Consider the following 16,654-nt stretch of genomic DNA (forward strand, 5'->3'; position numbering starts at 1 on the left):
TAAAAGTGCTTGCTGCTCATCCTGAAGACCTGAGTTGGATCCCTGGGGCTCACAGTGTAGAAGGAGAGAACTGACTCCTGAAGACTATCCTTTGATCTCCACACACACTCCATGGCATGTATCCATGCATAAATGCACAATAAATAAATTATAAAGAATTGAGCAAATAAATAAATCATTAAAAAACTGAGAATAGAGTTCTGGGATGTTGCTACGTGGTAAGGTGCTTGCTTAGCACACAGCCCTGGTTCCATGCCCACACCCACCCCAGATATATACAGTATAGGAAACACATAAACGGGCAACACAGGCTCCCATTATTATTGTGTTAATTTGCTTTCTGTTAGGTGTGCTTTGCCTGAGACTCTGAGAAGTTCCAGGTTATGACTGGGTGGGTTTGTGGCACTCCTGTTCTTGAAGGTGGGGTAGATGGGAGATTCTAGGCCCAGCAGCCATGAGTAGAAAAGAAAGCAAGTGTACTGGTAGGATGACTTAGGGGACGTGTCTGGACAAGAAATGATGAGGTGATGTTGGACACATAGGTTTGGTCTTGACAGAGAAATCTGGAAATTCATGGTGTGGATGCGCTGAATATAGCTTCTGAGTGGGTGAGAGTCCTCAGGGAGGTGGCAGCAGATCAAAGACAAGCATGATTTCAGGACAAAGGGAAGAAAACAGCCTGGATTGGAGCTGGAGTAGTTGAGAAGAGGTGAACAAGAGGTTGAGATTCTTGGAAGCGGGTGCAGATAGACGCTCTGTTAAGGGCCATGAACCCTGGGCAAGGAATCTGCACTGGGATGGGCTGTAGTGGGAAAGTGTCATGGAAGTCGCTGTCGAAAGGCAAGGCCGTTAGTGTAGGGCAGAAACATGAAGAAGAGTATTTACTTTTCAGCAAGCCATGGTGGCACATATATTATCACAGTGCTGGAGATGCTGAGGCAAGAGGATCTCAGCTTTGAGGCCAGTCTGAGCTAGAGAGACCCTCTCTCAAAACAAAGAAACAGGGTCATTGAGGTGGCTCAGCAGATAAAGCAGTTGGTCGCCAAGCCTGACAATTGAGTTTGATCCCCAGAGCCCACATGGTGGAAGGAGAGAATGGATTCTTACAGGTTGTCCTCTGACCGCCACATAAATGCTGTGGCCCACTAGTGCCAATAAACAAACAGATTAGTAAAAACACGCAAGCAACCAAACCAGCCAAACAAACCTTTGTGCTTTTCTTATTTCTTCAAAAATTAATTTTGTTTCCCATTATTTATTTGTTTGCCTGCACACACACATAGACATGTAGAGCCCAGAGGTAAACACTGGGTATTTTCCTCAGTTATTTTCCACCTTTTTTTTTTTTTTAATGTGGTTCTCTCATTTACCTGGAGCTCTCCAATTCACCTAGATTGGTTCACCAGTGGGGTCTAGGGAGTCTCCTGTCCCCTACACTAGGATACAGCACACACTGCCACACCTGGCTGTTATGTGAGTGCTATGTAGCAGAGGGTGACTTTGAACTTCTCATCCTCCTGTGCTGTGGGATGTTCTGTATGCTGTGAATGTGTTGCACCCTCTATTTCCTGGTTTCAGAACCACAGCCTATTTCCTAGGAGAAGCTGGGTAACATGGACCTCACAGGCAGGCCCCCGGTAAGGGTTTAAATGAGATGGACCAGGAAAGGGTAGGTCCTGGGTCAATGCTACCAAGAGTTCTTTTCTCCTCTCCCAATCATGCATGTGTAAAGATCAAAGGACAACTCTTGCCTTCCATGACTGAGGCCTCGTGTCCCATTGTTTGATGAGTATGTCAGCTTCCACAGAACCTCCTGTCTTAATGAAGGAGTGCTGAAATTACAGACACCTACTCACACATTGCTTGCTGTGGGTATGGGGATCCAAGCCCAAGGGCTATGTTATTGCACTAAGAGCTTTACCCATTGAGCAATCTCTCAGCCTTTTCATTACATTTTATTTCAGTTTTGAGACAGGTTTTCATGTGACTGAGGCTGGTTTCTACATTTCTGATTCTCCTGCCTCTGCCTCCAAGTTCTGGATAACGAGGCACCACCTCAGCTGCCTTTACTTAGCCTGGGGATGGAACCTTGCCTTCCATGCCTGCTAGGCGAGTGCTGCACCAACTGAGCCGCATCCCCTTGGTCATTTTTCCCTCTCATCCTCTGGTACTCTAATCCTATGTGAATGTGTGAGAGACCATTTTGACATTGTCCGAAAAGTTACTCAGGCTTTATACATTTTTAGTTTTTAAAAGTTTTTCTTTTACTGTGTCTGGGAGCAAGTATGCTGCAGCCTTCTCTCTAGCTGAACTTTTCAGTCAGTTTTCTCCTTCCATCATGTGGGTCCTAGGGGTTGAACTCAGGGCATCAGACTTGGCAGCAAGCACCTTTACCTGCAGAGCTATCTTGATGGCCCCTCTACATTCTTACATAATGGTCAACTATGTAAAACATAAAATGGACCTCCCCTCTGCTTCCCTGCTCTCTCCATTTTCCCCTCCCCTCTTCCTTCCCTCCTCTCCCTTTTTAGGAGACAGGGTCTTACTGCGTAGCTAATTCTAGCCTGTAACTCATGATTTTCCTGCTTCAGCCTCCTGAGTGCTGGATTACAAGTACATGAATCTTCATTTGGCTCCTTCAGGGCTCTGGTCATTCTAGAGCGGCCTTATCTAGTACCATGTTGTGTGATGATAGAAACCTCTTATCAGCATTGGCAGGTGTAGTGGCTGCTGGCCATATGTGGCAGTGGAATATGTATATATACATATATAGCTCTGTGTGTGTGTGTGTATGTATGTATGTATGTGTGTCAGAGGTCAGCTTCAGGTGAATTCCTTTATTGCTTTGCACTTTTTTTTTTTTGAGACAAAGTCTTTCAGTGAACACGGAGCTTACCAATTTGTCTAGTTTGGCCAGCTGGCTAACCCTGAGATATGCCCTGTTCTGATCCCCAGTGCTAGAATTACAGGTGCATGTTGTCATGCCCAGGTTTTATGTGGGTTCTGGGAAGTGTGTGTGTGTGTGTGTGTGTGTGTGTGTGTGTGTGTGTTATTGGGGATGGAACTTAGAGCCTGGTGCGTGGCAAGCATGAGCTCTACAACTGAGCTAACCAAGCCCCCTGGGATGAACTGGTTTAACTTTAAATAGCCTCTTGCTTTTGGGAGGCTGAGGCAGAAAGATTGAGAGTTTGAGGCCATCGTCGCCTCCATAATAAATTTCAGACTAGCCAGGGCTACGTTGCAAGACTCTATCTCTAATTAATTAATCAATTAAATTAAAAAGCTTCATAAGGACTAAGATTTCTAGGTACTATATTTCTTTCAAAAAATAATAATTATTGTTAGTGACGCTGGGAATTGATTCCAGGGTTTCCTGTACACTAAGCAAGTGTTCACATTTAACCATGCCCTAGCTCCTTACTAGTGGATTCCAGGCAGGTTCTCTACCACTGAACTCAGTCTCTCCTGGAACTTGCCATTCTCCTGCCTCAGCTTCCCTTATAGCTCTATTTCCTGGCATGCTGCATCTCACCCAGCTCAGGTAGTGTTTTTATATTTTGCCTGGAACTTATCGTTAGCATCTGTGAGTTTGATGAGGCTGCCTCTGCCATTACCCAAAACTGAACTATGTTGGTGGTTTTCCATTACATAAATTAGAAATGGGGCCATTAGTGTCTCCCTGCACTTTGCTTTTGTTTTTTTAGACTCTTTGATCCACCCACACCAGACAGCATAACTTATTCATCTCTCCTGTTATCTCTACCTAGCTTTGGGTAATTTTTGTTAATTAAAGCAAATAATTGTGTTGAACTACATGCAGAAGTTAGCCACCTTAACTATTTTAAGTGCGCAGTTTGGCATTCCTAATTTATTCGCATAGCTGTGCCCCAGTTTATAGAATGTTTTCGTCTTGCACAATTCAAACTGTAATCATTAAACATTAACTCCCCAGTTCTCCCTCTTCCCTGCCGAGCTCTGGCGATCTCCAGTCCACGTGTGCGCGCGCGCACGCGCGCGCGCATGTGTGTCCATGGGCACATACATGCACGTGTAGGTCAGAAGTTGATGTCAGGCATCAGGTTTCTTCCTCAGTTGCTCTTCATCTAGTTTTTTTTTTTTGTTTTAACACAGTGTCTCACACTGAATCCAGAACTCACTGATTCAGCTAGACTGGCCGGCCAGCAGGCCTTAGGGACCCTGCCGTTCTCTGCACCGCTCCAGAGCTGGGATAATGGGTGGATGTTGGCATGCCTGGCTTTCTTATTTGGGCAGTGGGTACCCTTCAGCCCTTACCCTTTTTTAATAATGTTTTGATTCTTATCTTATGTGCATTGGCGTTTGCCTGCATGTGTGTTGTGACGGTGTCGGGTCGAGAGTTACAGACAGCTGTGAGCTCAGGCACTCAGTCCTGCACAGCAGACTCTCCCCACAGAGCCACGTCTCCAGGCCTTCTGTCCCTTCACTGCTCTAGGGGCCTCCTGTCTTTGGAATCATGGCAGCATTTGTCTTGTCTTTTTTCACTCACTTTAATGCCTTCAAGGTTTATCCAAGCTGTATCTTTCTCCTCCTTCTCAGCTTTCCTGGTATTTTATAGTATGGGACCCTAAGATTTCTGACCCCAGGTGCTGCACATCAAGATTGCTTCTGTCAGGAGAGAAGGAGGGGCTCCCAAGGGACACGAGAGCATGCTGGGGGAGGAATGACTGTGTTCTTGATCACGATTGAGGCAGTGACGTCGTGAGTTTTGATATATATCAAAATACATTAGATCACACTGAGAGTGACAGTGTGTGCCTGTAATCCCTCAACACGTGGAAGGTGGGGGCAAGAGAGGCAGGAGCTGAAGGGTAGTCACAGTTACACAGTGGGTGTGAGGTCACCTGGGCCATAAGGAGACTCCGTCTCACCCCCTCCTCCAAAAACATGTGCGTGCATGTCTACATATCCACAAATCTTAAGCACATAGTTATTGTGTTTTCCCTTTTCTTGTTGTTTTTTCAGGACAGTTTCTCTGGGTAGCCCTGGCTGTCCTGACACTCACTCTGTAGACCAGGCTGGCCTCGAACTCACAGTGTCTGTCTCTGCCTCCTGAGTGCTGGGATGAAAAGCGTGCACCACCACTCAGCTTGTGTTTTTCTTTATTTCTTTCCTTTCCCATGCTCCCTCTCTTCCCTCTTTCTCCCTTGCCTTCTCCTTTCTCCTTCTACTCTTCCTCTTTGTCCCCTTCCCAGGGTCTCACTTTGTAGCCTAGGCTTGCCTGAAACTTACCATCCTCTTGCCTTATTACTCCCAAGTACTGGGGTGTCAGGCCTGCCCCGCCATGTCCAGCTGTCCCTGAGTGGCCCCACTCTCATATCCCATGATGCTGGGATCCCTGGATGCTGTTTGTGTAGGGACCCAGTCCCGGCCATGTTCATTCCAAGCCTCATGGAAGTGGTGGTGGTGTGGTGAGGTGGTAATGGTGGGTGGTTGGGGTGCTGCCTTTTAAGTACGCGTGAGATAGTTAACTTAGAAGGCAGAAAGGGTTGTTTGGGACTCTTGGTTTCTGAGGTCGAGTCCCTGTTTGTGATGAGGCAGAGCAGACTGCTCATCTCATGGGGTCCATGGGAAAGGGAAGATGGAGGAAAGGGAGAGAGGAGGACAGAAGTGAAGAGACAGGGAGAGTTATGGAGGAGAGAGGAGGAAATAGAGATGAGGAGAGAGGGAGGAGAAGAGGTAGAGGAGAGAGTAGGAGGGGAAAGGCGAAGGAGATAGAGAAGAGAGGGAGGAAGGATGAGAGAGGGAAGAGGAAGGAGAGAGGGGGTGAGAGGAAAGGAGGAGGAAGAGAGTGAACAGGGAGGAGAGAAGGAAGGAGCGAGGAGAGATAGAGAAGAAAGAGGAGGAGGGAGGGAAGGGGAAGATACGGAGAAACAAAGATAGAGATAAGGATGGATGGATGATAATAGATAGACAGACAGACAGACAGACAGATAGATAGACAGACAGAAGATCCACCAGTGACCTGCTTCTTTGTTGTCACATCTAAGTTTCCGCTGCCCTCAGTAGCCCATTAAGCTGTGAATCTACCAGCGAGTCAGTTTTCTTGTGAGTCCAGAGCACTCATGATCCAGTTACAGTCAACACCCTCCCCCGCTGAACACTGATGCACCAGGGACCAAGCCCTCAACACATATACTTCTGGAGAATATTTATAATCTAAATTTGTGTGTCTGTGCGGCACACGTGCCACAGCGTCCATGTGGAGGTCAGAGGACAATCGAGGGAGTTAGTGCTCTCTTTCCACCATGTGGTTTCAGCAGTTCAACCCAGGTCATCAGACTTAGTGGCCAGCCAGAGGGCTTGCTGAGCCATCTTGCCATCCTGGTTTTATTTTTATTGTTTTGAAGCAAAGTCTGATGTAGCATTGACTGTCCTCAAACTGTTTAGCCAAGGGTGGTCTTGAACTTCTGATCCTTCTGCCTCTGCCTCTCAAGGGATTGCACTTGTGCACCACCACTCTCATGAAGTGCTGGGGATGGAAACCAGAGCCTCATGCATTCTGGGTAATTGCTCTACCAACTGAGCCACAGCCTGATCCTCATTTTCTTTCTTTTCTTTTCAAAACATAGACCAAACTGCTGACCTGGAACTTGTATTCTTCCTGCCTTTGCTTTCTAAGGGCTGTGATGACAGATGTGTGCCACACCCAGCTCCTTGCATTAACCTTTAAAACAATTTTTGAAAATGTGTGTGTGTGTGTGTGTGTGTGTGTGTGTGTGTGTGGTGTGTGTGTGTGTGCATGCACATGTCCGTGTGTGTGTGTGTGTGTGTGTGTGTGTGTGTGTGTGTGTGTGTGGCACTCAGATGACACCTTGCAGTAAACAGTTCATTCTCTTCTCCCCGATGAGGTCATCAGGGTTGGCAACAAATGTCCCCACCCACTGATGTCCTGGGCCAGGAGCAAAGTACAGCAAACTGGAATCTCCGCAAGCTGCCTTGTGAGGAATTGAACTGGGAGGGGGGTGAATAGGGTCCAAGTGGTGAGGGCGGGAACATAGTAACCTATAGGGGCTGAGGTAGGCAGAGCTTTAGACTTGAGGCCCTCCTTGGGATCTTGGTGTGGTAACAGCATGCTGTATCCTGGACCTTCTGAATGTCTGGTTGTTAGCACTCCCTGATTACCCTGGGAGAGCCAGTGCCGTTTGGAAGGAACTGCTAGGACTCCAGTACAGCACTGGCCTTAGCAATCTACAGATACTCCCCTCACCTTGCGAGAGCCCCTGGTGTGTCAAGGTCTGGGCCTCAGGCTGTAGGAATCTGGTGACCCCAGGCAGGAGTGGTGCGTCCAGTGAGTAAATGTGCTGGGGAGGTCTGGATTGATTTCCCAAATCTGACTTTTCAGGAAGACAGAAACAAAATAAAGCAGTCCCTGCCCCCTGTCACATTTGATGCTTGATGAGGGGTACTGTTGTTATAGGACTTGGGGTGACAACACTCTGTGCCTCAGTAAGCCAGGTTTGGCCGTATGTCTATTAGAACAGCCAAATTAATAGTGAAAATGAAAAGCAGATTTATTCAATGTGGCCACATTGAGAAGAGGGACAAAGAGATTTATTGATTCTCCCAAATCTGTTTGGGGTCCTAAAGGGAGGTTAAGAATTAAGTGGAGACCAGAGTTAGGCATGTCTAAGCAGTCCCCTGTCAAGCTGTGGTCCACCCAATGTTGTCAGGGCTCCAGTCTTCTCAGCAAGGTGGTCTGAGAAGTTTTCAGCACTCTGTGAAACCTCATTCCTGGAGAAAGTTCCTCTCTGCTGGCCCTGGTCTCAGCGAGATTGACTCCCCGGGGAATTCCAGTTTCTTTTGTCCATTGAATCAGTAGTCTGAGGGACACAAGTGTCTGTTTAGAGTGTGTTCATCTCTGTTAGGCTGGTTACACTGGGATTCTCAGAACAGCAAGGACCAGACTTAAATACACAGGCCCCTGATAGGCTCGGCACAGTAGGGATTTTAGCTCCTTTCTTCCCTCCTCCTCTCCTCTCTCCTCAGCTTAGCTGGCCCCTCCTTTGGGCCCCTCAACACAAAGCCCTGGTCTCTCCCTCCTTGCATACAGGGATATTTTTAGTTAGTAAGAGGGATTATCAGCTGAGTCCCAGGTGGCAGGGGCCTGGCTGGGAGTAAGGCCAGCTAGGCTTCAAAGAGCAGGCAGGGTAGGGGGTGGGGTGGGGTGGGGAGTGGAACTCATGGGTAGGAGGGCCTTGAGGATAATGAAGGTCCAGACTGGGACTGGACATGCTGGCCCAGCCACCTACACTGACTCTCTGGTTGACCTCACTCACATTCACTTGCCTTGTGGGCTTCTCTGGCCCAACCCAGCTTGAGCACAGGAGCTAGACTTTAAGGGAAGGACAAGGGAGGCCAGGAGGGTTTCCAGGCAGAGTGAGCTTGCTGGGACCTGCCTAGGAATCATCTAGAAAGCCTGTGGTGATGTATACCTTCCATCATAGCACTGGGGAGGCCGAGACAGGAGGATTTTGAATGCCAGGACATCCTGGGTTATATAGGGAGACCCTGAATTTAAAAACCAAGGCCTGAGGTGGGGTTGGCTCAATTATGAGTGCTTGCCCAGTAAATGAGGGGCCATGGGTTCTGTCCCAGCACTGCAAAAATACTAGTAATATTTTTATACCAGGTGTGGTGATATATGCCTATTATCTTAGCATTTCAGAGGTGGAGGCCAGACTGGGCAAGATTATGTCTTTCAAAGCCAAGGGTTGGGGATGTGGCTGAGCAGTAGAGTATATCATCCTCTAGTGAGGAGCTGGAAGTGTATAGCTCAGCTGATGGGAGTCCTTACCTAGAATCTACCAGGGGGGCTGGGCCTGCCTAGGATCTTCCAATAAGAGGGTGGAGACATGGTTTGGCAGTAGAGCACAGACTTAGAATCCACCATTGGGGATTTGGGAGTGTGACTCAAGAGTACTGCAGCTGGAGAATTTTCTCTCTGGGTCCCACCAAGCCCCGGCAGTCCAACAGCCCACTTATAAAATAAACACACAGACGCTTATATTATTTAAACTGTTTGGCCTAATGGCTCAGGCTTCTAGCTATCTAGTTCTTCCATCTTAAATTAATCCATTTCTATAAATCTATACCTTGCCATGTGGCTTGTGGCTTACGGGCATCTACACATGCTGCTTGTCATGATGGCATCTGGCAGTGTCTCTCTCTGCCTTCCTGTTATCTCAATTCTCCTCTCTGTTAGTCCCGCCTATACTTCCTGCCTGGCCACTGGCCAATCAGTGTTTTATTTATTGACCAACCAGAGCAACACATTTGACATACAGACCATCCCACAGCAGAGTACCTTTCTAGAAATCCCTCAGTGAGGGATTAGGGTCATAGCTTAGTGGTAGAGTGCTGGTTAGGGCTGGAGATGTGTCTTATTGGAGAGCATTTGCCCAGCCTGGTTAAGGATCTGGGTTGCACTCTCAGAACTGGGGTGGGGTGGGGAGGGAGTATAGGGGAGGGGACATGAAGAAAATTATCCAAGGCCTTGGTGATGACTCAGTGGATAAGGTGCATGAGTTCAAGTCCCCAGCACTCATGGAAATGCCTGTAATGCAATGCTGGGGATCAGAGACAGGATTATCCTGGAAGCTCACTGGCCAATCAATCTAGTCAACTGACGAGCTGTAGGTTCAGTGAGAGACCCTGTCTCAAAAAATAAGGTGGAAAACAAGTTAGAAAGATACCCACTGTCTCCAGGCTCCACAGCACAAAGAATCCTCCAGAAGCTGCCACATACCAGTGACCCCTCAGACTTTCTCAGACCACCAATCTTCTTTCTGGTGACCATTATTGACACTGCCACTCATGCTCACACAGCTCTAGGCATCATTCCCAACCTCCTACTTGGAAGAGACTATGTTGGTCCCATTTATAGATGGGGAAACTGAGACACAGAGAGATTAAGTCATCTACTCCCAAGGTTACATAACTGGTAGATGACTGAGCCAGGAATTAAATCAACCAAGATGGAGTGTTTATGAAGTGAGGAGTCACCACCTCCTATGTCCACCTCCTCCATTCTAGCCCTCACCATAACCCAGTAAAGTGGGGACTTGCTGTCTTCCCTTTTCAGATGGGACAAATGAGATGTGAGGAGATGGAGCTGAGTTTCAAAAGAAAATGTGAAAAGTGAGGAACCCTGAAGCCCTTCATCTTACTTCCTCAAGATTGGCTGCTTAGAATTCCCCAGCAAGGAGCTGGGGACATGGCTTAGCTGTGGAATTTAGAGTTTTGATACTGGAAAAGGCAATATCCCGGAGCCTCCAGGGCAGGCCAGCTGGCACCTTGATCTGAGCCCAGTGAGACCCATTTGGAACTTGTAACCTACAGAATTATCAGAAAACCAGTTTGCAAGAATAGCCACAGGAAGCCAACCTAAGCATCCTAAGTTTATTTGGCCTAATTTTGATTTTTATGTTGATAGCATTTTGTGTAGATATTGTTTGTGAGTATATGTGTGTGCATGTGCATGTGTGAGTGTGTGAAGTCCTTTTGCGTTTTGAGGAGGTAGGAGGAGGGTGCTGAGGATCAAACTTGAGCTGATAGTATTTTGTCTAGACACACCTGCTGTCAGTATTGATTTTGTTATTCTTTTCTTGTTTGTCATTGTGAAGCTGATTTTTCTTTTTGAGTTAGGGTCTTATGTAGCCTAGGCTGGCCTCAAACTCACTGTCTTACTCATATCTTGAATGCTGGAATTGCAGGAGCATGCCACATGCCCACTTTTGTGAGGTGATTTGTTTTTCTTTGCGTGTTTGGTGTGCATAACTTTGTGTGCATGTTTACTTGTGTGTGAGAATACACACACAAATGTGGGCATGTGCATATAGGGACTTTGGGTTGATTTTATGTGCCTTTCTCAATTCCTCTCTACCTCACTTATCCATGCAAGGTCTTTTTTGGACCCAGGCTTGCTACTTCAGCCCTTCTGATTAGCCAGGCATGCTCTGGGAAGCTCCCGTCTTCACCTCCCATGGGCAGGGCTTACAGATGAACTGCCATGCCCATCTGGAATTTATGTGGTTCATTCTAGTAAATTTTATTTTGAAAGAAAAGAAAACAAAACAACCTCCCCCGTCCCCCAACAAAAACCGAAACCATACCAGCAGATGTCAAACTTCAGTTAAGTGGTCTCGTCACTGTGACAAACATGCATCAAACAGCTGAATGGGAGAGATTTATTCTGAGGTCCTGCTTGGGAAGTGTCGTTACATCATGGTGGGGAGGGGGTGGTGGAGCAGAGCAATTTGAGACATGGTGGCCAGGAAGCAGAAAAGAAGGAGTAGAAGAAGGTGTCAGGTAAGATGCAGCCCAAGGACATGCCCTGCCACCTCCAAAGGCTCTTCCTACTTTTCTCTGTATTCTAATATTGTGAGCTCATCAAAGATGAACCATTGGATAGATCAGAACTTCCAGGATCTAACTATGGAAACACCTTCTTAGACAAACCACAAGTATTGCTTACTGACTTTTAAAAGAATTATTTAGTTTTATGTTGTGTCTTAGTTACTTTTCTATTGCTGTGATGAAACACCATGACCAAGGCAACTTATAAAAGAAGGTATTTAATTGAGGCTTGCTTACAGTTTTAGAGAGTGAGTTCATTCTCACCGTGGCAGGGAGTGTGGTGGCAGGCAGGCATGGTGCTGAGAGCTTACATCCTGACCTGCAGGCAGTAGGCAGAGGGACACTGGGTCTGGAGTTGGGACCTCAGTGACACACCTTCTCCCAAAGGCCACAGCTCCTAATTCTTCTTAAACAGTCCACCAACTGAGGACCAAGCATTCAATGCGTGAGTCTGTGGGGGCATTCTACACCACAATGTGTGTGGGTCTTTTGCCTTCATGTGTGTCTGTGCACCCCATGAGTGCAGTACCTGTGGGAGCCAGAAGAGGGCATTTGTTCCTTGGAATTGGAGCAGCAGATGGTTGTGAGCTGCTGTGTGGGAGGTGGGAATTGAACCTGGATCCTCTGGAAGAGTGGCCAGTGCTCTAAACCACTGAACCATCTCTCCAGTATTCCCCCTCTTTTGACATTTCTTCAAGTAGAATGCTCCGTGGCTCTGGGTATTCAGCCTCTCCCATTTGTACACACTCTTCAAGTTGAGTTGATTTGTACTTACCTGATTGTGTATCCACAGCATGTTGCTGAGCTTGAGTGAGTGGCTGTGGCAGGAGAGGTTCTGGTTACCACCCAACAACACATGGGCACAGCTGGAGGACCGAGATGGCCTGGTGTTCGCCCACCCTCACCACATGCTTGCTGCCTTGCCAATGGCTCTGGTCCTGGTGGCTCTGCGCATCATCTTTGAGAGGTGAGTGTCATACTGTGCCTGGTGTAGACCCGTGTGTGTGTGTGTGTGTGTGTGTGTGTGTGTGTGTGTGTGTGTGTGTGTCTGCCCTCTAGGGGTTTCCCATTTTCACATGCCCAATGACCCCTTGTTTTAGACCTAAGCACCTTTTCTTTCTTTTTTTAAAAAAAATATTTATTTTTATTTAAGTGTGTGTGTGTGTGTGTGTGTGTGTGTGTGTGTGTGTGTGTGTTGTGTACCATGTACATGCAGGTGCCCACAGGCCAGAAAATGGTGTCAGATCCCCTGGAGGTGAAGTTCCAGTTGGTTATAAGCTGTAACTTGGGTACTAGGATCCAAACTATAGTCCTGGAAATATAGCAAGTGCTCTTAACTGCTGAGCCATCTCTCTGGCTCTGAACATCTTATTTTCCTGCCACCACTTCTTAAGTGTTGGATTACAGGCTTCTGTTACCACTCCCAATTTGTGCTATGCAGGAGATGGAACTCAAGGCTTTGTACATTCTAGGCAAGCATTCTGACATCTGAGCCGCATCTCCAAACCTCTGCAATTCTTTTAAGGCTGTGTTCCAAGGCCGAGGCCTTGGTCCATCTCTGGAGAATCCCTTTTTAGGTCCTATCCCTGACCTGAAGTGTGTGTTGGTTTGTGGTTCCCACCATCAAGGGGATTCTGAGCTCTCAGCCCGCTGAACACAGGCAGGACGTGAGGGACCCAAGGAACATTCACTGAACTTATATTTACCTCATAAACTTAAAAAAAAAAAAAAAAAAGCTTGTGTGTGCAGAAGTCAGAGGAGGACATTAGCTGGTCTCTGTCAGCCTCTGTCGTGCTACCTTCTGACTGGGTGGCTAGCAAGCCCCGGCGATCCTCCTCTCTCCCCCTCCACCCCCATCCCCCAGAGAGGTGAGGTTATAGGCAGGCATGTGGCCACACCCAGGTTTTTGCATGGGTGCTGGGGATTTGAACTCATGACCATGCTTATGTGGTAAATATTCTTACTGAACTATCTCCCCAGGTCCTTATATATTTCTTTTGAAGGCTTCTCTGCCATATACAGCTCTAAGATGTCTGCATGAAAATAGGGTTGGGAGATGTTTTAGGGTTTCTATTGCTGTGGAGAAACACCATGACCATGGCAACTTTTAGAAAGGAAAACATTGAACTGGGGTGGCTCACATTTTCAGAGGTTTAGTCCATTATCATCATGCAACATAGTGGCTTACAGGCAGACATAGTGCTGGAGGAGTTGAGTATCCTACCTCTTGCAGGCAACAGGAAGTGAACTGAGACACTGGGTGTGGCTTGAGCATATATGAGACCTCCAAGCCCACCTCCACAGTAAGACACTTCCTCCAACAAAGCTACACTTCCTAATAGTGCCACTCCCTTTGGGGGCCATTTTCTTTCAAACCAGCATAGGAGACTAGGGTGGTAGTGTTCCCAACTTCACCACTGGAGCCCAGATGGGTGTATTTTCACATTTAAGTGGTGATCTTAGGCTGGGCATGGTGGTATATGCCTGTAATCCCAGCATTTGGAAGGCTGAGACAGGAGGATTGCCAGTTTGTGGAGAGCCTGGGCTGGATAGAGAGACTAACAAACAGGCAAGCAAGCAAGTAAGCAAGGAAACATGCTAACAGTGCTGAAGTGAGCCGGTCATAACATGGACTCCTCCATGTTCGGCAGAGGGTAAGTATTATTAAAGACTGGTCTCCATCACCGTGGAATCTAATAGGAGTTCTTTACTAGATTGATCAGGGCCTCAGGTTTTCTTAAGAGAAGTTGAAGTACTAGAACCCTGAAGATGGAGTTCAGTCTCCATCTGTGGTCTTGGGGCACCCTCTTGTGGGCACTGGGGGATTGATTAACCAGGTGCTTTTGCTGGAGTAGGGATTGTAGGGTATCAGACTTCACAGGTAGCAGGCCATATCCTTCCCCCGAGGAACCTGATGCAGAGAGACTAAGACTCAGATCACTAAGACACAGAGGACTTTCATTCTGGTTGAGGATGGGTAAAGGAAACTGGGTTCCTGTGAGATGGCCTGAACCTCCCTATCCAGAAGATGACGCTAACGTCTTTTCCTAGGTTTGGTCCAGGGATTGTGGCTGGGAGTAGTGGTAGAAAATTTCGTGCCTGCATGGACATTTTGGCTCTGGGTTTCCAAACCCTCTGTTCAGATAGATTTGAACCATACTTGCTGGTGAGGCTTGCCTAGGCCTCAGGATCCCTCCCTTTCCTCCTGCTGGAGTAACCTTCCTTTCATTTGAGTTCTACTGGGTTCTGTCTCCATTGCACTCAGATTTGTGGCCTTGCCGCTGAGCCGGTGGATGGGTATACGGGATCAAATCAGGAGGCAGATAAAGCCCAACCCAGTGCTGGAGAAATACTTCCTCAGGATGGGGCAGAGACCCGTGGAGGTGAGCCCCCACATTTTCTTGACATCCACAGGGTGGTGTCCCTGGAACCTGGGAATAGAAGCTGTGTGTGGCCCTTATTGGAGGTGGGTTCAGGGTCCTCTGACTCACCCATAAGTACCCCCACCCTACATTTAACCTGAGTTCACAGTTTCCCTGGTACATGTGACCCTTCTGTCTCCTGGTAATTCAAGGCCCCACCTCTCCCAGCTGTGCGAGAGTAGGGGACCAGTCCCATCCTTCTCAGGTTCCTTGGGGTTTGATACCACTTCCTCCCAGCATGAGCGTGTCCTTCCTAGTCTCCAGTTCTCTAGGTCTTGAATCCCCACCCCTCTTTTCTGCAGTGTGAGGCGACACCCCTCATCCCCAGCCAGGACGGGGCTGCCCCTTTCAGGCTTCCTGGGTTAAGAAGCCCCACCATTTCTGGTTCTCTGGGACCTGGGGAAGCCTTCCTTTAAAGGTCTCAAGCTTGAACCTGTCCTCTTAGCCTTCCTGGGACATGAGCCTGCTCCTCCTGGTCTTCCAGGACTAAAGGTCCCATCCTGGCTGGGTAGAGAGTCACTCTTTTTTTTATTTTGTGAGATGAGGTTTCTCTGGGTAATCCTGGCTGTCCTTAAACTTGCACTGTAGACCAGGCTGGCCTCGAACTCACAGAGATCCGCCTGCCTCTGCCTCCTGAGTGGCTGGCTGGCAGGGTAGCTTCTATGGAGCAGAGAGCTAAATGCCTGCCTGGGGTGGCGGACTAGTCTGCTTTCTGCTGCTGTGCTAAACATCGAATGCAAGTCGGAGAAGAAAGGGTTCATTCCGCCTCATACTTTCAGGTAACAGGCCATCACAGAGGGTGGTGAGGACAGGAAGTTGAGGCAGGACATGAAGCAGAGGCCATGGAGGAACACTGCTTACCGTTTTGCTCTCTCTGGCTTGGGCTCAGCCAGATTTCTTAACACAGCTCTCCCATCAGTCAGTAATCAAGACAATTCCCCAAAGACAAGGCCAGAAGCCCAGCTGATCTGGGCAATGTTGAGATGCCCTCTTCCCAGCTGACTCTTGGTGGTGTCAGTTTGACAATAAAAATTAACCAGGGGGTATATGAGACTCGACCCCCTCAAGGGGCTGCAGGAAAGCCTGCCTCTCATCCTCATAAATGCTTTTCCTCTGTGCTGGGGATGAACCGAGGACTTTGTTAATACTAGGCAAGCACCATAGAGCTATGTCCCCCATTCTCCAGCCTCATTCTTGATGCCAGACTCCACCAGTGACCTGTACACTCTACAAACAGGGCCCGTGTTCTGGAAGCCTCTTCACCTTCCCTCCTCTCTTTCCTCTCAGTGTAGTGGATATGGCTCTGTGGCAAAGATCTTGAGCTTCAGGCGAGGAGGGGATCTAAGTGGGAGCCATGCACCTGGGGACAAGGGCAGGAGACCAGCACTAGGCCTGTGTAACCTTCTCCCTCATTCCCTCGCCTCAGACCCAGATGGTCCTCCTGGCTGCCCAGTGCGGTCTCACGCTGCGACAGACTCAGCGCTGGTTCAGGAGACGTCGGAACCAGGATCGGCCTCGCCTGTCCAAGAAATTCTGTGAAGCCAGGTAACTGTGGGGTGCAGGGGAGGTCAAGTCTGTTTGAGTGACAAGGCCCCACTCTTCCTCGCCTGCCTGGGTGATGAGGCCTCACCCCTCCTAGCCTCCTTGTTACTTGAGGTCCTTCCCTTCCCAGACTCCCTGGCAGATGAAGCTCCACCTCTGGGGCCTGCACACTGCCCTTGGCAGTGGCCTCACTAGCTTCCTCCCTCTCTGCAGCTGGAGGTTTGTCTTCTACCTGTGTTCCTTCGTGGGCGGCATCTCTATCCTCTACCACGTGAGTAAACCTGAGGGTCACCTGT

General features: G+C 48.2%; 1 protein-coding gene across 2 annotated transcripts in view; it reads left to right on the forward strand.

Moving 5' to 3' along the window:
• The window catches only part of Cers4 (ceramide synthase 4), a 31,998-nt gene that overhangs the window by 9,773 nt on the left and 5,571 nt on the right, over positions 1–16,654 (forward strand). For both annotated transcript variants that reach the window (XM_028860706.2, XM_028860707.2), the window contains exons 2-5: positions 12,188–12,361; positions 14,660–14,777; positions 16,243–16,361; positions 16,572–16,629. In XM_028860706.2, coding sequence (XP_028716539.1) covers positions 12,189–12,361; positions 14,660–14,777; positions 16,243–16,361; positions 16,572–16,629 — 468 coding nt within the window. In that variant the 5' untranslated portion in view covers position 12,188. The remainder of the gene's footprint in view (positions 1–12,187; positions 12,362–14,659; positions 14,778–16,242; positions 16,362–16,571; positions 16,630–16,654) is intronic.

Source organism: Peromyscus leucopus, chromosome 23 (assembly GCF_004664715.2).
Source record: "Peromyscus leucopus breed LL Stock chromosome 23, UCI_PerLeu_2.1, whole genome shotgun sequence".
Taxonomy (NCBI): Eukaryota; Metazoa; Chordata; class Mammalia; order Rodentia; family Cricetidae; genus Peromyscus; species Peromyscus leucopus.